The 24,792-nt window shown below is 44.0% G+C and overlaps 1 protein-coding gene across 1 annotated transcript in view; it reads right to left on the reverse strand.

Annotated features, from left to right (window-relative positions):
• Positions 1–1,653: 1,653 nt before the first annotated feature.
• LOC137379355 (solute carrier family 13 member 1-like) overlaps positions 1,654–24,792 on the reverse strand; it is an 88,878-nt gene continuing 65,739 nt past the window's right edge. Inside the window, exons 14-18 of the mRNA XM_068050061.1 lie at positions 19,982–20,079; positions 17,610–17,719; positions 15,170–15,331; positions 5,165–5,302; positions 1,654–1,791 (exon numbers count right to left, since the gene is read on the reverse strand). Of these exons, the coding sequence (XP_067906162.1) occupies positions 1,654–1,791; positions 5,165–5,302; positions 15,170–15,331; positions 17,610–17,719; positions 19,982–20,079 (646 nt within the window). The remainder of the gene's footprint in view (positions 1,792–5,164; positions 5,303–15,169; positions 15,332–17,609; positions 17,720–19,981; positions 20,080–24,792) is intronic.

The raw sequence follows: 24,792 nt of genomic DNA on the forward strand, positions 1-24,792 counted from the left end.
TAAGGGTGGAAAGATTCCTGTTGTCTCCAGTCTCTGGACACTCTCTGCCTCAAAAGTGAGTCTGGTTGCCTTTTTGTGTGTTTGAAAGATCCTGAAACCTCAGGAAAGTTTCTGCTATTGGACTGCTACTTAGAAATCCAAGTAGACCTGTTGCTACATCTTTTGCTGGGAGATCTGTGTGACACCTGCTGTAGATGAATTGTTTTGAACGCCTACCCACCACATACTGTTCATTAATTTCACCTGGAGACTTCGAGTGGCATCTGACTATTCGAACTGGAAACTGCTACCAAAAGTTACAACCCAGTTATTTTATTATTCCTAAGAAAAAGTTCTAATTTAAAACATCATTTTAAAACCGGCTAACTGTTGGGTTTTGAATGTATGTGTGTGCATGAGAGTTAGGAAAGTAAGAAGTTATAAAATTTGTTCATGCAAATAGATTTATGTCATTATTGTTTAAAATTGGTTTATTAATAAATAGTTGAAGAAACCTGGATTGGTATGCTTTATTCTAGGGAATAAATAAGGTGTTTAATTTGGCTAATTTCCAGTAGGTGGGAAACTTTTATTAATATGTTGTGACCTGTGGAGTAGTGGGACTGAGTTAACAGTGCATTACTCCCGCCTTGGTCGTAACACAAGAAAGAACTTGCATTTTTATAGCACCTTATACGATCTTTCAACCTCCCAATGTCCAAAACCCCTGGCAGAAAACAGTTGCTTTAGATAAGTAGCCTCATATATTTAATAAATTCTCTGCGAAAGCTCAAAGGAAATGGTGAAATGTGACATGGTTAATCAGTAAAGGACTTGTACTGTAGCTCAGTTGGTAGCACTCTCACCTCTAAGTCATAAAGTTATAGGTTCAAATCTCATTACAGGGCTTAAGCACAAAAATCAAAGACTGACATTCCAGTGCAGTACTGAGGGAGTAGTGCACAGTTCAAGGTGTTGTTAAAATGCAATGTTAAATCAAGGCCACATCTGCCTGCATGGGTTGATGTGAAAGATCCCATGGCACTATTTTGAAGCAGAGCAGGGGAGTTATCCCCAGTGTCCTGGCCAATATTTAATCCCTCAGTCAACATCACATTGCTGTTTGTGGTGCTTGCTGCCTGCAAATTAGCTACTGCATCTCCTACAACACTGACTACACTTCAAAAAGTACTTTATTGGCTGTAAAGCACTTGATGTGCAATGGTTGTGAAAAGCATTATATAAATGCAAGTCCTTTTTTTATTTTTTCATTAGTCTGAGATGCTGAAAGCTGTATAAGTTGCATATCGATAGAAAATTAATTATAAATCTTATACTATCACAAAACCTCAACAGAAATTTCAGCACAAATGAAATACTGCACAACACCAAGTATGTACAATCTTCTTAAATGAATATCCCCAAAAAAGCTTCAACTGCATTCCTGTAGTTTTCCAATCATTATTTCCATTAAATTCCATTCTGCCATTTGCATGTTTTGTTGGAACAGTATCTGTACTTGAACAGGCAGAAATCCTGGTTGGATAAATTGCTGCACTTGACCGGTGACCAACGTACTGCAGAAAATTGTATTCCCACTGTCAGTTTTCTGAGTTCAAGTTACTAACAATCTGATTTTAACTAGGTTTCGCCTGCTCATACACAATGCTAGTGTTAGGGAAATGTTGCATTTCCAAGGTCTTGTGCCCATGAAGGATAAGTTTTGAGATCATATAAAGGGATAGCCCAAGTTGACATTGCAATCATCACAACTAAAATGCCGATTATATTAACACCCAATCCAGCTTTTACCTGAGAAAGAAAACACAGGTTAGAAATGTACTTCAATCCGAAGTTTGATTACTCTGAGTAAATCTATCTATTATTTATATTCACCCTTTTCAAAAAAACATTTTCGAAAACCCAAATTCAAAAGCATAGACATCTGATTTTGATTCTGAATATCACTATATACATTAAGTGACCTGCCTAAATATTGGCTGCAGTTATTAAGATTGCCTGCATTGTCAGGATTTATCGTGTAATTGGCATAAATTCTTCCTCTCCAATCTTGTCCTCTCCTGAAGGCGCTGACTCCCTGTTGAGGCGGAAATTTTTTAATAGTCTTCCACTTCTCTTCTTCTGCATCTTCCTCCCACACTATGGCTCTATGTCCTTGCTTGCACTTTTGCTCATCTGAATCTAGACTACAGGCAGAATCTTCACCTGTTTACAACCCTCCAATCCACAATTACTTTCCTAAACTCATCTGCCTTGCTGCATCATGCACTACGTTACAAAGGCCTCCTCAAAACCTACCACTATGACTTTGGTCACTCCCCCTAAATATTCTCCAAATATCCTGCTTGGTGCCTGATTATGCCATTCTCCTTTGTGAAGCACCAAGGCATATTTCATTGCTTTAAGGACACGCTGCAAGTGTTCCCATTGCTAATCAAAATGACAACTTTAAAAAAGGGAGTGCTTCATACACAGACATGACTTATAAAACAATTATAAGATCCTATCATCATAATTTGTATTTAAGATCATGTGACATATTGTTAGTTGTAAATGTATGTTTTAGAGATAAAGAGCAAAAACTGAAATCATTGATCATCACCAAAATGAAATAAAAATCCTGAAAATTCTGGGTTCAATTCTGGGTACTGCCTGTGTGGAGTTTGCAAGTTCTCCCTGTGTCTGCGTGGGTTTTCTCCGGGTGCTCCGGTTTCCTCCCACAAGCCAAAAGACTTGCAGGTTGGTAGGTAAATTGGCCATTATAAATTGCCACTAGTATAGGTAGGTGGTAGGGGGAAGGTGGGGATGTGAGAGGGTAATGGGATTAATGTAGGATTAGTATAAATGGGTGGTTGATGGTCGGCACAGACTTGCTGGGACGAAGGCCCTGTTTCAGTGCTGTATCTCTAAATAAATAAAAAATAGAGAATCCAACCATCTCCGCTTGATATTCAGTGGCATTACCATCGCTGAATCCCCTGCTTTCAACATCGTGGGGGTTAACATTGAGCAGAAACTGAACTGGCCCAGCCATATAAATACTGTGGCTACAAGAGCAGGTCAGAGGCTGGGAATTGTGCTACGAGTAGCTCACCACCTAACTCCCCAAAGCCTGTCCACCATCTACAAGGCACAAGTCAGGAGGCTGTGGGAGGAAAATAGAGCACCCGGCAAAAACCCACGCGGTCACAGGGAGAACTTGAAAACTCCACACAGGCAGTACCCAGAATCGAACCCGGGTCGCTGGAGCTGTGAGGCTGCGGTGCTAACCACTGTGCCACCCAAGGAGATGGTCATTGCCTGGCACCTGTGTGGTGCAAATGTTACTTGCCACATATCAGCCCAAGCCTGGATATTGTCCAGGTCTTGCTGCATTTCTACACGGACTGCTTCAGTAACTGAGGAGTCACGAATGGTGCTGAACATTGCACAATCATCAGTGAACATCCCCAGTCATTGATGAAGCAGTTGAAGATGGTTGGGCCTAGGACACTACCCTGATGAACTCCTGCGGCAATGTTCTAGGACTGAAATGATTGACCTCCAACAACCACAACCATCTTCCTTTGTGCTAGGTATGACTCCAACCAGTTGAGTGTTTTCCCCCTGATTCCCATTGACTCTGGTTTTGCTAGGGCTCTTTGAGGCCAGGACGTCAAGGCGGGAAACACTCCGCACTAGTCTGCAGTGAGCGATTCCATCCAAGGTAGAGTACAACCTCTTCAATAAAGTTGATGATATTCTGATGGTCAGGTCAGCTCAGGCACGGGAAAAAATGAAAGGACTCGGGCTGGGTCAGGTTCGGGTCATATGTGGTTCTGTCGGGCTCGGGTCGGGTTTCATTTGCAGACCTGAGCAGGCCTTTATTATGCTGGGCCATGAGGTTACAAATTGTGGTTGAATACAATTCTGCTGCTGCTGATGGTCCACAGCAGCTCCTGGATGTCTAGTTTTTGCCAGATCTATTCGAAATCTATCTCATTTAGCACAGTGGTAGTGCCACACAACACGATGGAGGGTATCCTTAATGTGAAAACGGGACTTCATCTCCACAAGTACTGAGCGGTGGTCACTCCTACCAATACTGTCATGGACAGATGCATCTGTGACAGGTAGATTGGTGAGGATGAAGTCAAGTAAGTTTTTCCCTTTTGTTGGTTCCCTCACCACCTGCCGCAGACCCAGTTTAGCAACTATGTCCTTTAGGACTCAGCCAGCTTGGTCAGTAGTAGTGCTACCAAGCCACTCTTGGTGATGGACATTGAAGTTCCCCACCCAGAGTATATTCTCTGCCCTTGCCACCCTCAGTGCTTCTTCCAAGTACTGCTCAACATTGAGGAGTACTGATTCATCAGCCAAGGGGAGGGGATGGGTGCAGTAGGTGGTAATCAGCAGGAGGTTTCCTTGTCCACGTTTGAGCTGATAACATGAGACTTCTTGGGGTCCAGAGTCAATGTTGAGGACTTCCAAGGCAACTTTCTCCTGCCTGCTGCCACCTCTGGTGGGTCAGTCCTGTTGGTGGATCCCAGGTATTGTACTGGTGGTGTTTGGGACATTGTCTGTAAGGTATGAGTATGACTAAGTCAGGCTGTTGCTTGACTGGTCTGTGGGGCGGCTCTCCCAATTTTGGCAAAAGCCCCCAGACGTATTAAGGAGGACTTTGCAGGGTTGGCAGGGTTAGGTTTGTCATTTCCAGTGCCTCGGTTGATGCCGGCTGGTCTGTCCAGTTTCATTCCTTTTAGACTTTTCTCTGACAGTTTGGTACAACTGAATGGCGTGCTAGGCCATTTCAGAGGACATTTAAGAGTCAACCACATTGTTGTGGGTTTGGAGACACATGTAGGCCAGACCAGGTAACAATGGTTTCATGGTCACCATTACTGAGACTAGCTTTTTTAAAATCTGCATTTATTAATTGAATTTAAATTCCACTAGCTGCCATGGTGAGATTTGAACGCGTGTCCCTAGAGCAATAACCTGGGCCTCTGGATTGCTAGTCCAGTAACATTACCACTATGGCACCACTTGTCCACTTCTTGGTTCAGCTACAGCCTACAATTGCCTCTTTATTATCTAAATTTTGCAGCTTCATCCCCGCTGAGTCAAATAATATTTGTAGAAAGTTTCATTCAAGAAAATGCTGGCACCAGCATCATAGTCTTACCATATCCATGACAGTGAGATGGCCATATCCATATACAATAGCATTTGGAGGATTAGACACTGGGAGCAGGAATGCAAATGAAGTGCAAAGGGTTGAAGGAATCAATAAATAAAGTGGGTTTACATGAATAGCCTCAGCCTGCAAAAGAAAACAGAAAGGTATGGAGTATTTTGTCATTGCTAAAAAAAAATGGCAATCTTAAAGACTGTAAGAATCAACAGAAAATTAAACAGCTTTAATAGAATATCTGTCATTGTTAATACAGTTAGTGAAGAAATCAGGACACCTCAGCTTTAAGAGATAGTGGCCATGAAATTCGACTCCTTAGCGCCCAGTTTCTCAGCACTACGCATCCTGTTTGCTTCCAATATGGTGTCCACAGTGCAAGCGCACATTTCAGGTGCGAACTGCACCCGACACCATTTTGGTGAGGGTGATAGCTTCTGGGAAGGGAGCATCCACCCGAGGTATGCAGAGTGGGCAGATTGTGACTTCAGTTAGCAGGTAACACTGACTTTATGCCAGTGCTGCCATTATGAAGCTCTCTTTTAACCTCGCACAGCTGAACATGCCCCCCACCAGTGCTACTTCAAGGGATCTTCAACCACTTTCAGGTTAATTGCATTTGATTTCTACTGGCTGTTACTGCGATTATAAAGCAATTTCTAGAGGTGTTTAAAGTTGTTGAAATTTACAGGGAGTGGTGAGGCAAGTGCTGAAGGGCTTTGTCCTGACTTCAAGGATTCTGCACAAACCAGTTATTTCCCTTGGACTACAGCATGACATGGAGAATGAGCAGAGACGACACAAAGCAGGACAAGCTGCTGGAAGAGGGAGGAGCGGGTGGGGGAGGGGTGAAGAGGGTGTCCCAGCAGGAGGCCATATCTGTCCAGGGTCTTTCAGAACAATTCTCCCATTTGAACCTTAGCAAGGAATAGCGTGTCAGATGTTTCCACTTTACTAAGGACATCCTCACTGAAATTCACCACTTGCTGCAGCCACAACTACAATTTCAGAGCAGGACAAGGACCCCATTGCCAGTGACTGTAAAGTTGACTGTGATCATGAAGTTTTGTGTGCCTCACTCCTTCCAGGCTGGACCAGGCAATATGTGCAACATCTCTTAGTTTGTCATCTCCTGTTGCATAAGGGAGGTCAGTGAGACTCTGTATTCCAAGAGAGCTGAAGACATTTCATTCTCTCTTGCCAGAGAACAGCAGGTGGAGTGAGCATGTGGCTTCACAGGGATTGCAGGTTTCCCCATAGTGCAGGGTGCTGTTGACTGCACACACTCCACTTCACCGGTGTCACATGTCAACTCTGAGATATATCGGAACTGACTCCCTCAATGTACAGCTAGTGTGGTGTGACCACATGCAGTGTGTAATGCAGATCAATGCACATTACCCTGACAGAAGTTACAATGCATTCATTTTGCAGCAATCCATTGTATCATCTACATTTGAGCCACCATGATAAACCAAAGGGTGGCCGCTGGTTGACAAGTGTTCTTTGACAACATGGCTCATGACTCTGGTGCACAACCCATGCACACATGGTTAGCATGCATATAACAAAGGCCATGCTGCCACACAAAATATGATAAAGCAGACCACTGCGGTGCTTAAATAACAATTCCACTGTATGGAGTGCACTTCCTTGTTCGGCAGAGCATGATTCAAGAATCGTGCTTGTCTGTGGCATGCTGCAGAAGCTCGCCATCATGAGGGCACAGCCCTTGCCATCAGCTATATGGCGACAAGCTGAGGAGGAGGAGGAGGAAGAGGAGAAAGGGAGGAGGCAACCAACGCATCCCCTTTCCGGCCAGGCTGTCTGCGATTTGCTCATTTGACTGAAATACCAGTAAAATCAACCCCAAATCCCCATTCATCAACAGTCCTATACCTTATCTTCCTTCTGTTACTGACCATCACAGCACCTGCTTGGCCATAATGGAAAAATAAAAGCCACCGCAAAATAAATATTCCAGACCATATTTATAAATCAAACCATGCTATATTGCATATAAATGTAAACTAATCACTCTTGTGTATTCCTTTAGTGCCCATCTTCTGTGTGCCTTTGCCTGTCCTAGTGCTCCAACGCGGTGCCACACTAGTGGCTGCAGCATGGCTGGTGGAAGGCTGCTGACATTCAATGGGGGAGACTGCAGATGGCTTTGGAGGATGGCTGTGAGAAGCTCTGGCCCTAGAAATCCCACTTTGGACTGCACCGCATGGCGACAGAGGCCTGAGGTGGATGGCTGACAGGCAACAGAAAGGGCCCTGGTGGGCTGGCCATGGTGGCTATTCTGAGAGAGTGTTCATGGAGCCAATGCCTCTTCTATCCTAGTTATCTGTTGGAGGACAGATTGCTGGCTTGCTGTGTGGCCCTGCAAGTCCCTTGGAGCAATGGTGTCTGCAGCTATGATGACATCAGTCTGAGCCTTCATGGCAGTAAGCTGACCTTGCTTAACATCGGTCTGAGCTTCCACTGCAGCTCTCAGACATTGGGTGGCTTCTACATGTGCTGCAACAGAAATGATGTGCTACATCATTGATGGGTCTGCAAGTGTGCTAATGAAGTTTACCACCAATTCCATGCTGGAAAGGATGGGCTCCAACTTCTGTGCCAACTTGCTCCTTAATATTGACCATAGGTTTTCTAGCAGGCCTGCCAATGCACCAAGCATTTCATTGTGCATACCCTTCATCCTTCTTCTGTAGACTACCCCATCAAAGTCCTCATCTGACTCTTCTGCAACAGAACTCATGTGTGACCTCACCCTCCAGCAAACCAGCACCTGCTCGACTCTTATCCCTAACCTGGCTGCAAACCACACGTGACCAGTGTTTCAGAGTGTACAGATCCCACCTCTAAGCTAGCCTCTAAAGTATGCATAGGGTTTGGGCTGACTTTTCCTGGACAATTGCCGACGGGCTGGGAGGCCGGAGGGCTGGCAAAATGGCGGAGGAAGGCATTGGGAAGGGGGCCTAACGTTTTCCCATCAATATGCCATATTACAAGCAGCAGGAAAGTTGGCGAATCGGCTGCACACAGGGTGGCCTATTGAGCCACTTAAGTGACCAATTAAGGGCCATTTCCCACCTCATGGGCATTTTGCCTGTGTCAGGAGGGCCCACCACCACATCGGGAGACTGCTCAGTGAAACTAGGTAGCCTCCCAGTGGGCTCCGGTGGGAGGGGCCCCTCTTATATGGGCTCTCCATGGCCTATGGAGGGGCCCTCCTGGCAGCAATGGCCACCCTCATGGCTGATGGCGCTCCACGACCCCCACCTTGATCACTGGGGCTTAGCTACCAGGCCCTGGCTTCCCTTGTAGTGTTGTGCTGTATTCTTAAGTCATAATTAAATGATAACTGCAGGCTTTATATTCAGATTCAACACAAACAATATTTATTGTCTTACTTATCTAGATTGCATGATTTCAGGTACGGGTCTTTTCCTTGCTGGTGTGCGTGTCTGCCCTCTGTAAAGCCATGTGCTGAGTGAGCCTCACAAAATGGTCATAGAGTCATAGAGTTATACAGCACAGAAACAGGCCCTTCGACCCATCGTGTCTGTGCCAGCCATCAAGCACCTATCTATTCGAATCCCATATTCCAACACTTGGCCCATAGCCTTGTATGCTATGGCATTTCAAGTGCTCATCTAAATACTTTTTAAATGTTGTGAGGGTTCCTGCCTCGACCATCCCTTCAGGCAATGTGTTCCAGATTCCAACCACCCTCTGGGTGAAAACATTTTTCCTCAAATACCCTCTAAACCTCCTGCCCCTTACCTCAAATCTATGCCCCCTGGTTATTGATCCCTCCGCTAAGGAAAAATGTTACTTCCTATCTATCCTATCAATGCCCCTCATAATTTTGGATACCTCAATCAAGCCCTGCCTCAGCCTTCTCTGCTCTAAGGAAAACAACCCTCGGCTATCCAGTCTCTCTTCATAGCTTAAATGCTCCAGCCCAGGCAACATTCTGGTGAATCCCCTCTGCATCCTTTCCAGTGCAATCACATCCTTCCTATAGTGTGGTGACCAGACTGTACACAGTAATCCAGCTGTGGCCTAACTAGTGTTTTATACAGCTGGTGTCTCCTTATATGGGCGGCACAGTGGCGCAGTGGTTAGCACTGCAGCCTCACAGCTCCAGGGACCCGGGTTCGATTCTGGGCACTGCCTGTGTGGAGTTTGCAAGTTCTCCCTGTGTCTGCGTGGGTTTTCTCCGGGTGCTCCGGTTTCCTCCCACAAGCCAAAAGACTTGCAGGTTGGTAGGTAAATTGGCCATTATAAATTGTCACTAGTATAGGTAGGTGGTAGGGAAATATAGGGACAGATGGGGATGTTTGGTAGGAATATGGGATTAGTGTAGGATTAGTATAAATGGGTGGTTGATGGTCGGCACAGACTCGGTGGGCCGAAGGGCCTGTTTCAGTGCTGTATCTCTAATCTAATCTAATATGTCTGATAATGTCATCAGTGGCCTGATCTCTTAAAGCTTTGGTTTCTTAAAGTTGAGGTCACCACTGCACGACATTACATCCCCCAACCTACCTCAACTCTCTTTGAGGGCGCCCGGCCATTTAGGTGCCCTCTCCCTGGAACTGCAGCCTCAGCAATGGCCACTGCTAGTGGTGAGCAGCTGACCCTCTGGTTGGGCTTGCAGCTGTTGAGGATGGCTTGCCGTCCAGTGGGAGCCTCAGCACCAGCCTGTTAATTGGCTGTTGCTGGAACTATGCCACCCAGGTCACACTACATCCCGCTTTTGGCCCAGATGGCAGGACTTGCTGGTACATGGCAAAATTCAGCCTTCGTTATCTGAGTTGGTGGCTGCTAGTGTGAGAGTGAGTGACGGTGCTTCATCTTCATCACTGTCTTCCTGCTCTTCCGCCAATGCCTGGTCAGGTACCAGTACTTGTGTATCTGAATGGAGAAAGGCACAAGGGTAGGGTTGTGGTGCAGTTAGTGGGGGGGGGGGGGGGCGGGACAGTGGAAGGGGAAGCAAGAGGTGCATACTTACACTATCTGTAACTTGTAAATCAGAAGACATTGTGGGATCAGGGGTTGGGGATGTGAGAATGAGGATTAGGTATGAGCATAATGTCATCTTCAATGGCTTCAACCCCGCTGCCGGCCATGGCCTCGGCAATTGTCGATCCAGTGATGTCGAGCGCCATCTCCTCCATCGGGGTAAAGATATGCAGCTGTGCCTGTTTCCTACTGGTTAGCATCTGCTATCTCTGGAATGCATGACATTGTTCTGCAAGAGAGAGAGGGAAGTGTGTCAGTGAGTGATGGTGCAATCTTTTTGGGCAATGTGGCTGTCATTGTTGAATAGCTTGTAGTGTGTGCAAGTTGTGAGTTGTGGGTGTGAGTATTGCAGTAGTGTTAAGTGGGTGAGGGTGAGGTGAAGCCATGAATGTTAGGTATGGGTCGTGATTGATAGCGATTGTTGGTCGATGAGTGATGGGGGTGTTGTGCATTGAGCAATGTGTGAGGTTAGTAGTGCAATTAGTAAGATATGGAATTTGAAGATGCATTCACTGATCTTGACCATTTCTGTGAGGTCATTGAACTTTTTGCTGCACTGCATTCTGTTCCTTGGGACTTGACTCCTGGCATTGACCGCCACAGCATCTGGTCCTCCTGCCTTCACAATGTTTGCCTGGAGAGCCTCCTCACCCCCGGTGGATATAGAGAACATCTCTCCACCTCCTGCATCATGGCCTCTAGTGCAGTGTTGGAAATCTTGGTGCCTGCTCCCTGCCATGTTGCGCCATAGTTGAGTGATCCACATTGTAAAAATCAGTAGTAGATTGACTTCTAGCAACTGTTCCAGCCAGAATGCACCTCCCCTTTAAGAGTTGCAGCCTGACTTAAAGTACTGCAGGCTAGCTTTAACATAGGACATAGGTCATAGAACATAGAACAGTACAGCACAGTACAGGCCCTTCGGCCCACGATGTTGTGCCAACCCTTTAACCTACTCTAAGATCAAACTACCAACATACCCTTCATTCAACTATCATCGATGTACCTATCCAAGAGTCGCTTAAATGCCCCTAATGTATCTGCTTCTACTACCACCGCTGGCAGTGCATTCCACGCACCCACCACTCTCTGTGTAAAGAACCTACCTCTGACATCTCCCCGAAACCTTCCTCCAATCACCCTAAAATTATGCCCCCTGGTGATAGCCCTTTCCACCCTGGGAAAAAGTCTCCAACTATCCATTCTACGCCTCTCATCATCTTGTACCCCTCTATCAAGTCACCTCTCATCCTTCTTCGCTCCAATGAGAAAAGCCCTAGCTCCCTCAATCTTTCTTCGTAGGACATGCCCTCCAGTCCAGGCAGCATCCTGGTAAATCTCCTCTGCACCCTCTCTAAAGCTTCCACATCCTTCCTATAATGAGGCGACCAAAACTGAACACAATATTCCAAGTGTGGTCTAACCAGGGCTTTATAGAGCTGCAGCATAACCTCGCAGCTCTTAAACTCAATCCCCCTGTTAATGAAAGCCAACACACCATACGCCTTCTTAACAACCCTATCAACTTGGGTGGCAACTTTGAGGGATCTATGGACGTGGACCCCAAGATCCCTCTGTTCCTCCACACTGCCAAGAATCCTGTCTTTAAGCCTGTATTCCGCATTCAAATTCGACCTTCCAAAATGAATCACTTCACACTTTTCCAGGTTGAACTCCATCTGCCACTTCTCAGCCCAGCTCTGCATCCTGTCAATGTCCCGTTGCAACCTACAACAACCCTCCACACTATCCACAACTCCAGCAACCTTTGTGTCATCGGCAAACTTACTAACCCAGCCTTCCACTTCCTCATCCAAGTCATTTATAAAAATCACAAAGAGCAGAGGTCCCAGAACCCTGCGGAACACCACTGGTCACTGAGCTCCAGGCTGAATACTTTCCATCTACTACCACCCTCTGTCTTCTATGGGACAGCCAATTCTGTATCCAGACAGCTAAATTTCCCTGTATCCCATGCCTCCTTACTTTCTGAATGAGCCTACCATGGGGAACCTTATCAAACGCCTCGCTAAAATCCATATAGACCACATCCACTGCTCTTCCTTCATCAATGTGTTTTGTCACATCCTCAAAGAATTCAATAAGGCTTGTGAGGCATGACCTGCCTCTCACAAAGCCATGCTGACTATCTCTAATCAAACTATGCTTTTCCAAATAATCATAAATCCTGTCTCTCCGAATCCTCTCCAATAATTTGCCCACCACCGACGTATGACTGACTGGTCTGTAATTCCCAGGGTTATCCCTATTCCCTTTCTTGAACAAGGGAATAACAGTTGCCACCCTCAAATCATCTGGTACTACTCCAGTGGACAGTGAGGACGCAAAGATCATCGCCAAAGGCGCGGCAATCTCTTCCCTCGCTTCCCGTAATAAACTTGGGTATATCCCGTCTAGCCCCAGGGACTTATCTATCCTCATGTCTTTCAAAATTTCCAGCACATCCTCCTTCTTAACATCAACCTGTTCGAGCATATCAGCCTGTTTCACGCTGTCCTCACAAACGACAAGGTCCCTCTCACTAGTGAATACTGAAGCAAAGTATTCATTAAGGACCTCCCCTACCTACTCCGACTCCAGGCACAAGTTCCCTCCACTATCCCTGATCGGCCCTACTCTCACTCTGGCCATCCTCTTGTTCCTCACATAAGTGTAGAACGCTTTGGGATTTTCCTTAATCCTATCCGCCAAGACTTTTTCATGTCCCCTTCTAGCTCTCCTAAGTCCATTCTTCAGTTCCTTCCTGGCTACCTTGTAACCCTCTAGAGCCCTGTCTGATCCTTGCTTCCTCAACCTTAAGTAAGCTTCCTTCTTCCTCTTTACTAGCTGTTATCTTGTCATCCAAGGTTCCTCCATCCCTTCCTTGCCTCATCGGGACAAACCTATCCAGCAGTTGCAGCAAGTGCTCCCTAAACAACCTCCATATTTCTGTCGTGCATTTCCCTGAGAACATCTGTTCCCAATTTAAGCTCCCCAATTCCTGCCTAATAGCATTGTAATTCCCCCTCCCCCAATTAAATATTTTCCCATCCCATCTGCTCCTGTCCCTCTCCATGACTATAGTAAAGGTCAGGGAGTTGTGATCACTATCACCGAAATGCTCTCCCACCAAGAGATCTGCCACCTGGCCTGTTTCGTTGCCAAGCACCAAGTCCGACATAGCCTCCCCTCTAGTCAGCCTATCTACATATTGAGTCAGGAAACCTTCCTGGACACACCTGACAAAATCTGCTCCATCCAAACTATTTGTACTAAGGAGGTTCCAATCAATATTAGGGAAGTTGAAGTCACCCATGACAACAACCCTGTTACTTCTGCACCTTTCCAAAATCTGCCTCCCAATCTGTTCCTCCATGTCTCCGTTGCTATTGGGGGGTCTATAGAAAACTCCCAATAAAGTGACTGCTCCTTTCCTGTTTCTGACTTCCACCCATACTGACTCAGTAGACAAATCCTCCTCGACTATCCCTGATTAGCAATGCCACTCCCCCACCTGTTTTACCTCCCTCCCTATTCCTTTTGAAACATCTAAACCCCGGAACATCCAACATCGATTCCTGCCCCTGTGATATCCAAGTCTCCGTAATGGCCACAACATCGTAGCTCCAAGTACTGATCCATGCTCTAAGTTCATCACCCTTTACGTGACACCACCATTTTGCACCCTCTGCTCAGGTGTGCTGCCACTCAATAGTCGCTTAACACTGACTGCACACTGCAGTCATTTAAATTAGCAGACAGCACGAAGATTGTGTGGTGCCTGCTTCAGAAGTATGGTTATGGAGTAACCCCACATCGCAATCCCTGCACTCGTTTTTGTCCAATTTCACAGCCTGTAATTTTAAATAAGATTTTCTGCGAAGACTATTGAGCAACAGCCAATTTTCAGAAACACCTGTTAATTACATTATTCCAAAGGCTTATAACACAAGAACTTGGGGCAGTGTATTATCCAGATACTTCTCTTGCACTGCACAGGAATGGTGAACTAAATTGGCTGTCTAGTTATTGACATAATTGGACAGTTTAGGTATAGTTATAGTGTCTGAATTTCAATTTTGACTATTTCAGGATGAGCACTTCATTTTGATTTAAAAAAGCTTGCTTGTGTATCTTTATTTTCCAAGTCCTGCAGTAACATTCCCACCCACCTGTTTCTGGGTATCATATACTGACCACAGCTAGAAATATTGGGGTGGGATTTTATATAGGTGACGGGGGTCTTGGCAACCAACTGAAGAGCTGGCGAGAGCCCCGTGTCATATCTTCTGGGGAAGGCCGGCCGCATTACCTGCCAATTAAGTAGACAGCTGCAGGCCTTCCCTGGGATGAAGTTCCCCAGTGATTGCAGCCCCATCTGCTGAGAGCTGCTAGCCAATCAGAGGCAGTGACTGCTGTTGGTAATGCACACACAGGATCGTCGGGCCACAGATGAGTCATGGAGTGAGAGGTTCACCGAGTGGGGGTCACGGGGAAGGGTGTTGTAGGGGGATTGGCAGCAAGGGCAGGGGGTGCCTCTCAACGGGCTTCCCCCTTTCCGCTGCTATGTCCCTCTATCAGCCGCTAAGTGCCTTTGAACAAGGGACTCCCCCCTACCACCCTGGGAGCTGATAAGCAATGCGCACGGGTTTGCTTGACCTGCTCCTCACTTGGCAACAGGCCCACCTGCTGCTGGACTAATACTAATGGAGGTGGGATGAGGCCCTTAATTGGGCATTAATTGCCCACTTAAGGGCCTCAATTGGCAGTGGGGTGGGAAGGTTGTCCACAGTCCTTACCGCCACGGGCTTAATTGGGGTGGAGGTGGGAAGGTGGTGAGGTCCCCACCTGCCAACAGCCTGCCTGATTAAATGCTCTACCCGCATCAAAACACGCCACAGGGGACAGCATAAAATCCCCCTCCCCCCCGTATGCATAAAATGCAGCTGCAGTACTCACCAAGGGAGCTAGAATTGGAAGGAAGATTGTTATTGTAGCTGGGTTGCTCGCAACCTCTGTGACACTCGTAACAATCAAACAGGCCACCAGTACGATGACCCATGCTGGCAAAGTGCCAAGCGGCTCCAGTTTGCTTCCCATCCATAAAGAAAGCCCAGACACCTGGAGGGGGGAGAAAAGCAAGTGCACGTTTTGTTAGGTTTGATCAGAGATGGAGTCGCTTGTATACAATACATTACAGTACTTTAGGCTCTCATGCAAATGATAGGTACCCATTGAGAAAAATAAACAGGCATTAGTAGAAGATAGGTGTTTTCACAACAGGGCAAAATTTGTAAATTGAAAACCAATGAGACAATTGAATGAATAGTGTCCAGCACTGGAGACGCCTATATTAAAATCAGGCAATTGCTTAAATCAACCAAAAAGCACTAATTGTTATCCTTTTAAATTAAAGCCAATTTCCAAGATGCCACATACAGTGTGTTAAGCACTTCATGTACTTCGGACAGAAACAGCTGTGCTTACTCCCTAGTTCACGCCTTCTTACGGTGTACAGAATGCAAGAACAAACTTAATGGAATCAGCAATAAAAGCAGAAAGTACAGGAAATACTCAGCAGGTCCGGCAGCATCTGTGGGAAGAAAAAAAGAGTTAACATTTTAGGTCGATGACCTTTCATCAGAACTGGAAAAAGTCAGAGATGTAACAGATTATAAATGAAACAGGGCTCTGCAGGAGGAGAAGAAAGAACAAAAGGGAAGGCTCGTGATAGGGTGACAGGCAGGAGAGATTAAATGACAAGGGGAATAATGGTGCAAGGCAAAAGGCGATGGTAATGGGACAAACAAAGAAATAAAAGATGGGTCTAGACGAGGTGTAAATGGTAACAGCAGAACCATTACCAACAGCTGCTGTCTGAAAAAAATGGGAGCAGTAGTTACGATCTGAAGTTGTTGAATTCAATTATTAGTCTGGAAGGTCTGAAGAGAGGTCATCAGCCTGAAATGTTGTCTCTCACCAGAGATACTGTCTGACCTGCTGAGTAGTTCCAGAATTTCCTGTGTTTATTTTGGTTTTCCAGCATCCACAGTATTTTGGTTTTGTATAAGCAAATAGTATCTGATTAAGATCCAATTATCTTTCATACCTTGTGCATTTAATCCCCTCCAATCCCCTTTAAATGGTGTTGTGTGAAACCTTGCACTAAACACTAACTACAGTCAATGATCTACTATATTCTTGTTTAATAGTAGAGTACTGTAAGAACGCTAGCTCTTTAAACTATCCAATGTATAGAACGGGCAAAATGTGTTAGTGCAAATGTGCCTGCTATGTGTGGAGTGGGCAGTATTTATAGTTGTAACACAATATCAGCATTTTTTTTATTTGTTTAAACATTACTCTTGTGGTTCATGGTCTCATCTGCTATTTTTAGTCCAGCCTTTAACATTCTATCAATCATCTGCTGTTCTCTATTTACAGTAAATATAGTAGTCAGTCAATACAGAAGGAACTTGCATTTGTATGGTGCCTTTTACATCCTCAAGATGTCACAGCCAATGAATTACTTTAACAGTGTAGTCACTACAGTTATGCAAGAAAATACAACAGGCAATTTGCTCACAGCATAGTCCCACTAACAATAATTAGATAAATGACCAGTTGATCTGTTTCAGTAATTTTGGTTAAGGGACAACTGTTGGCCAGGACATTGGGAGACCTCCAACATTCTTCTTGGAATAACGTCACAGCACCATTTACATCTGCCTTATTAGGAAAATGGAGCCTCTGTCCAACCTTTCATCCAAAAAAATGACACCTCTCTCAGTATTGCATTGAAGTGTCAGCCAAATCCTTGATTTGGGCTTGAACCCCATAATCTTTTAACTCTGAAGGGAGAATGCTACCACTGAGCTGAGCTGAATGACAATGCAATTGTTCTGATACTTCTGTCAGGCAGTAAGTGTGATCATTCATTTATAATATGTACTCGACACAGAAAGGTATATTTTCACTATTGGCACACTTGTGGTCTTCTGACAGAGTGATCACCCCCCTTTTATAAAACCCATTGGATTTTCATTCCAACACTGCAAAGGTGAAAATTTATGAATTTATGCACGATTGCAGTTTATGATCTGCTCATCCTGCAGAAATGCCATTACAAACACCGTTTAACACCCTAGTGGATATTAATCACCATTACTTTCTGCTGCCTCATTTACCAGACAATATAATAGTGCTATCTCAAGAACCATGCAGCATTACAAATGGACAATAGCAAGATTTTCAGATAAGGTAAAATATCTCTTGAAAATAACAGGATGTCACAGAAATGATTTCAGGGTCAACTTCTACCCAATGGCTTTAGATAAAGTTTATTTGAGATTTGCTCTTGTTCTTTTATAAAACAAACATGTGGTATTTACCGTATTACCTCAGAACCCTTTGCAAGGGCGAAGCCGCCACCAACAAGTAATGATATTTCCCAAGGCATGCATGACTGGAACTCTTTCCAAGTAATAAGTGTAGTGTATCCCTTCACTTCTGTAAGAGGGATCAAAGACATGGGAAAACCTTGGTATCCTGGCTAACACTCAATTCTTTAACAACAGTCTGATTTAAAACCCATCATTTGAGACACATAGGATAAATTTAAAGGCCAAACTAAAAAGCAGAGTTTTTCTATTATTTTATACAAGTACTACACTCTCCACCCTACACACACTGCCCACTTTCCAACTGCTTGATGTTCACAGGCAACAAATAGATTTCGATCACTTGTCTCAGTAACTCTCACAGAAAATGAATTTTGATTTTGACCAGATTATGCCAGAAAATTGTCCATGACTTGTGTATAAAGTGTGTCAAAAGTTCCTTCTCCTGATTTAACAGTGTGCTTTGAGGTTCCCACTCTTATTCCAGGAAAGTGTGATGTAAATTGAATGAGAAAAAAGCTGCAAGAATACTTTGACAAATAGAAGCAAAAACTATTGGCACAGCATTTTACAACAGGCTAGTTCATGAAGTGTTCAATATGAGCTACACCCGTGGGAGCTGCTGAGTGAAAGCTAAGTGCTCACCAATTTGTGTGGGAGGGGAGTAGAAAGTTAAAGAAAGTCAGTATTATACATTTCTAGCAAGTTCCTAGTAACATATCCAGTGCACCAATGGCATTGGAGTCGTAACAAGTCACGTGTCTTACTCGTATATTAGTAAGTAACACATCCTCAGAAACATTTTTATAAAGCAAGAACCTCCAACATAAATGAACAGGCATTCTAATAAGAATAAAATTTATGAATACATTCATCAATAATATACTTACTAAGAAATAAAAAAAAATGTAATTTCCATTATTCAGATATACAACCTTTGTGGATGAAAGCAATGTGAAGAAAGTTATAGTTAGAAAAGGCACCTGTCGCAGTGCAGATATTGAACTTCAATTCACCTTTGTTATTCAGCAATTCTGAATTCTCTGAGGATGCAAATAGATAAAATAAAACAATGTTCTCACTTCTCCCTTTCTCTACATTGCCTCCCCTCATGATGTTTAGGGTCTTCCAAATGTTGGCATTGGCAACTCATAGGGAACTGTAAACATCTTAAAAAACAGTTACGTGATTTATAGGGATTCAAAAGGCCTCTCTCTAATGTTAAGGTCACAATTGGTAATGATAACAATTGATTATGTCATTACATAGCAACATATTTTAAAGTGTCACAGATCATACAATCATTGAATCTTACAGCACAGAAGGAGGCCATTTGACTTATTGTGCCAGTGCTGGCTCTTTGAAAGAGCTATCCAATTAGTTCCACTTCCCTGCTGTTCCCCATGGCCCTGTAAATCTTTTCTTTTCAAGTATATAGCTAATTCCCTTTTGAAAGTTACCATTGTATCTGCTTCCACCATCCTTTCAGGCAGGGCACTCCCGATTATAACAATTTGCTGTGCAAAAGGATTTCTCCTCATCTCCCCCAGTTCTTTTGCCAATTATCTTAAATCTGTGTCCTCTGGTTATTGACCCTCCTACCAGTGGAAACAGTTTCTTCCTCTGTACTTTATCGCCATCCATAACCATTTTGAACACCTCAATAAAATCTCCCCTTAACCTCCTCTGCTTGAAGGAGAATAATCCCAGCTTCTCTCATCTCTCCGGATAACCAAAGTCCCTGTTAATTGAAGTACTCCTGCTGACAGTCACTCTTGGGTATTGCACAAGTAGCTGTTATACATTGGATCCTGCAGGATTCAGCTGCAGCAATACTATAAAGGCATTGTCATTATATTAATATACTCAAACACAGACTAAAATGTGTTTGCTTGAGCACTGGAGACTGAATTCATCAACTATTGTGCCTTTGCATCAAGATGCATGAGTGAACTGGAGGCAGACTATTGAAATGGAACATTGTCCAGAATATTGTCAATTGTACCCCATGGGTTCCTGAGCCACTTTTGTGGTTCATAATATGGGTCAGGGCCACTTGTGCTTTCTCTTCCAACCAAACTGTGACCCTTAGCTCCCTCTGTCTCTACCTTTCCATTAATAGGCCTCAATTTTGGGATTTTGCTGAATGCAAGATAGGATATTGGGATTGTGGCCCTTTACAACTAATTATTAAGCAACCTTAATGTACAGTACATGATGAAACTCAGTTACCCTGTGGAATTCTATTTCAATGGATCAGATCACAGTCTGAATTTTGAGTGTGAACAACAGTTATGGATTGGGGTTGACGTTAACCTGTTCAGATTGTAAACTTATAAATAAAGCCAAAAATCTGAAATAACAACTCAACTCTTTTTTATAGCTGAAGTAGGTTTATCAGCAGGCAAGATGAAAAAAAGGAGTCCAAGCAGGAGGGCTACGGTGGAATCTGTGGCAAAACCTTTGTACCTGCAGCAGAAAGATTTACATTTAATTTGCATTAGGACTTGCTAATTGACGGAAAAGTTCTATTCCTAAAACCTATCAATAGTAGCAGCAATATCTCATGGTATGTTCTAAAATAATCTTCATGTGGCAAAAATAATCAGGGCAATCTGATTCTGCATCTTAATACACAACTATGCAAGTTATAATCAACCAGGCTATATGCAATCTTGCCATCCTAACTGACCCCAAGATGAGTTTCCGACCACAAATCCTCTCCATCATCAAAACCATCTAATTCCACCTTTGTAACATTGCTCATCTCCGCCCCTGCCTCAGCTCATCTGCTGCTGAAACCCTATCCATACATTTTATTACCCTTGGCTTGACTATTCCAACGCTCTTCTGGTCGGCCTCTCATTTTCCACTCTCCATAAACTTGAGTACATTCAAAACTGCTGTACAAATCCTAACTCGCAATAAGTCCCTCTTCACCCATCACCCCTGTGTTTGCCAACTTACACTGACTCCCGGTCTGCTGACACCTTGATTTTAAAATTCTCATCCATGTTTTCAAATCCCTCCATGGTGTTGCCCTATTTCTGCAACCTTCTCCAGCCCTACAACCCTCTTAGATCTCTGCACCCTCAAATTCAGGCCCATTGTTCATCCCCAATTTTAATTGCTTCATCATTGGAGACCATGCCTTCAGTTGCCTTGGCCTTAAGCTCTGAAATTCCCTCCCTAATATCTCCTGATGTGGCTTGGTGTCAAATTATGTTTGATAACACTCCTGTGAAGCACCTTGGGACATTTTACCACATTACAGGCATTATATAAATGCAAGTTGTTATTGTTGGTATGGTGCTTGAACTGCTCCCAACTGTCTGTTATCAACTATCACTGATGTACAACTACAGTCAGCGACATCTCTTCCTTAGACCTCTGCTCTCCATGTGAGATAGTGTCTGGCCTCTGCTCATTACTCCTCTACAGAAATGCGCTGGAAGGAGCAATTCAGAAGGCAGGGCATTGTGGGGATAAATTAACAATTTATTCTTCTGAACAACTGCACATTGTTTCTCACACACACAACACCTACCTTTATTCTCACCATACCAGCAAGCTGTCCATTGGTCATGTTGTACTCTTTCTATCATTTAAATGCTAACCTTCTAGTAAACCTGTTTTACCTGAAGAGCCTTTTTGAAAAAATTGCCTAAAATAAAAAATGTTTCGAGCTGCAAGATGAAAATTTGGCATTTCTAAACCAAATGCTTGGCAAATTATCAAGCGTCTCTTGTAGAATACATAATTTGCAGATATAATAAATAAAACACATATTGAATTTATGTATCAATAGAAAAAAAATCAAAATTAAAATGGATCGGACTCCAAACTTTTTTTTAACTTTTTTGATTATAATTTTGTCACTAAAGGCATCTTTAAAACAAACTTTTAACTTAAGATACATAGAATTAAGACACTTGTCTCGGCCAATATATCATAGAATGGTTACAGCAACAAGAATGCCATTCGCCTTGTTGTGTCTGTACCAGCTCTCTGCAAGAGTAGCTCACCTAGTCTCATCCTCCGCCTTTTCTCTGCAGCCTTGCAAAATTTTTCCCCCAGATAATTATCCAATTTTCTTTTGAAAGCCACAAATGAATCTGTCTCCACCACACACTCAGACAGTGCATTCCAGATCCTAACCACTAACTGCATTAAAAGGTTTTTCCTCATGTCGCCGTTGCTTCTGTTGCCAGTCACTTTAAATGGGTGTCCTCTGGTTCTGGATCCTTCCACCAATGGGAAAAGTTTCTCCCTATCCACTCTGTCCAGACTCCTCATGATCTTGAACACCTCTATCAAATCTCCTCTTAATCTCCATGAGCTTAATGGGCCCTTAACTGACGGCGAGCGGGTTTCCCACTCCTTCTCCACCAACCCACCCTCCTCCTTCCACAAATTTTGAAATATTTCAACTGAAGCAGTGGCGGTGAGAGCAGGAACAGGCGAGAGGAGCCAAGATATCAAGAGCGGAGACCCAAGGCCTGAGACCAGAAGTGGCGGAGGCGAGAGCGGGGACAGTAGACCTGCTTGACCAACAAAATGGAAGTATGACGTCACAGCAGAGCTGGTAAGTGATTGGTGGGTATTTCTTCCATGTCTCTTTTTTGTTTTGGCCGAGTGATTTAAATCAGGAGATGGTATTACAGGTTAAGAGTACACTTAAATAATTCATTTTTTTAAAATACTGAGATCCAAATTAATTAATTAAATAGAATCGAGATGGCTGGGCAGGTGATGTGTTGCAGCTGTAGTATGTGGGAGCTGGTGGACGCTGGTGCAATCCACAGTGGTCACATCTGCAGCAGGTGTTGGCTGCTCGAGGTCCTTCAGCTCATGATCATTCAGTTGATGATCTGGAGCCCGAGCTGTGGACACTGCGACACATCAGGGAGGGGAGAGTTACCTGGACACTGTGTTTCAGGAGACAGTCACACCACTTAGATTAATTACATCAAGTTTGGACCGTGGTCAGGGGCGGGAGGGTGTGACTGTGAATGAGGCAGGAATGGGATCCAGAATTTAGCTTTGGAGGAGCCTCAGCCAATGCCTTTATCCAATAGGTACGAGGTTCTTGCTCCCCGTGTGGACGAGGGCACAGACTGCAGGGAGGATGAGTGAACTGACCACAGCACCGTGGTTCAGAGTGTCATTCAAGTGGGGGGAGAAAAGAGAAATGTAGTAGTAATAGGGAATAGCATAGCTAGGGGAATAGATACTGTTCTCTGCAGCAAAGATAAAGAGTCCCAAAGGCTGTGTTGCCTACCTGGTGCCAAAGTTAAGGACATCCCATCTGGGCTAGAGAGAAACTTGGAGAAGGAGGGGAAGGATCCAGTCGTTGTGGTCCACGTAGGTACTGAAGACATAGATAGGACTAGGAAAGAGGTTCTGTTGAGGGACTATGAACAGCTCGGGACTAAATTAAAAAGCAGAACCACAAAGGTAATAATCTCCGGATTACTACCTGAGCCACGTGCAAATTGGCTAAATAAATAAGATTAGAGAGGTAAATGCGTGGCTCAAAGATTGGTGTGGGAGAAATGGGTTCCGATTCATGGGACACTGGCACCAGTATTGGGGAAAGAGAGAGCTGTTCCGTTGGGATGGGCTTCATTTGAACCATGTTGGGACCAGTGTCCTGGCGAACTGTATAACTAGGGTTGTAGATAAGGCTTTAAACTAAATAGTTGGGGGAGGGTTCAATTAAAGGGACGTTTAAAAAGTTGAAAAGTAACATAAGAGCAGAGGTGCAGGGTAGTGAAGGAGCATACATTAATCAGAGTGTGACAGGAAGGGACAGCAAATACGAGTACAGCAGAAATTAGAACCAGAGTAGGTAAAAATGGTAAAAAGTCAAAGCTTAAGGCTCTTTATCTGAATGCACGTACCATTTGTGATAAGATAAGATGAGCTGACAGCACAAATAGAAATAAATGAATATGATTTGATAGCTATCTCAGAGACGTGGTTGCAGGATGACCAGGACTGGAAACTCAATGTTCAAGGATATTTTATGTTCGGAAGAATAGACAGAAAAGGAAAAGGAGGTGGGGTAGCTTTCTTATTAAAGGAAGGGATCAGTGCAGTTGTGAGTAATGATATAGGTGTAATAGATCATGATGTAGAATCAGTTTCGGTGGAAATAAGGAATAGCAAGGGAAAGAAATCACTGGTGGGAGTGGTCTATAGGCTCCAAGGAGTTGCCTCTCTGTAGGACAAAGTATTAATCAGGAAATAATGGAGGTGTGTAAGAAGGGCACTGCAATTATCATGGGTGATTTTAATCTGATTATAGACTGGACAAATCAAATTGGCAAGGGTAACATGGAAGACGAATTTGTAGAGTGCAACAGGGATTATTTCTTAGAGCAATACGTTGCAGAACCTACCAGGGAACAGGCTATTTTAGATTTGGTAATGTGTAATGAGGTAGGATTAGTAAGAGATCTCGTAGTTAAGGATCCTCTGGGGGAAGCGATCATAACATGGTAGAATTTCAAATTCAGTTTGAGGGAGAGCAACTCGAGTCTCAAACCAATGTCTTCAACTTAAACAAGTGCAATTACAGAAGTATGAAGAAAGAGTTGTCTAAAGCGGGCTGGGAAAATCGACTAAAGGGGAAGTCAGTAGATGAGCAGTGGCAGACTTTTAAGCAGATATTTCATAACACTCAGCAAACATTTATTCTGGTCAGAATGAACGACTCGATGAGAATGATGAACCACCCGTAGATAACAAAGAAAGTTAAGGAAAGTATCAAATCGAAAACAAAGGCGTACAAAGCGGCGAAAGCTAGTGGTCGGCCAGAGGATTGGGAATTTTTTAGGAACCAGCAGCGGATGACTAAAATACTAATAAAGAGGGAGGAAATTGATTAGGAGAGTAAATTGGCAAGAAATATAAAAACAAACAGCAAGAGCTTCTACGGGTATATAAAAAGGAAGAGAGTAGCTAAAGTAAGGATGAGAGGATGAGACTGGGGAATTAATAACAGGGAACAGGGAAATGGCAGATAATTTAAACCAATATTTTGCATCGGTCCTCACGGTGGAGGACACTATAAACATCCCAACAATAATAGATGAGCAAGGTGCAAATGGGAGGGAGGAACTTGTAACAATCTATCACGAGGGAAAAGGTGCTGGACAAACTGATGGGATGAAAGGC

The sequence above is a fragment of the Heterodontus francisci genome, chromosome 18 (genome assembly GCF_036365525.1).
Source record: "Heterodontus francisci isolate sHetFra1 chromosome 18, sHetFra1.hap1, whole genome shotgun sequence".
NCBI classification, from domain to species: domain Eukaryota; kingdom Metazoa; phylum Chordata; class Chondrichthyes; order Heterodontiformes; family Heterodontidae; genus Heterodontus; species Heterodontus francisci.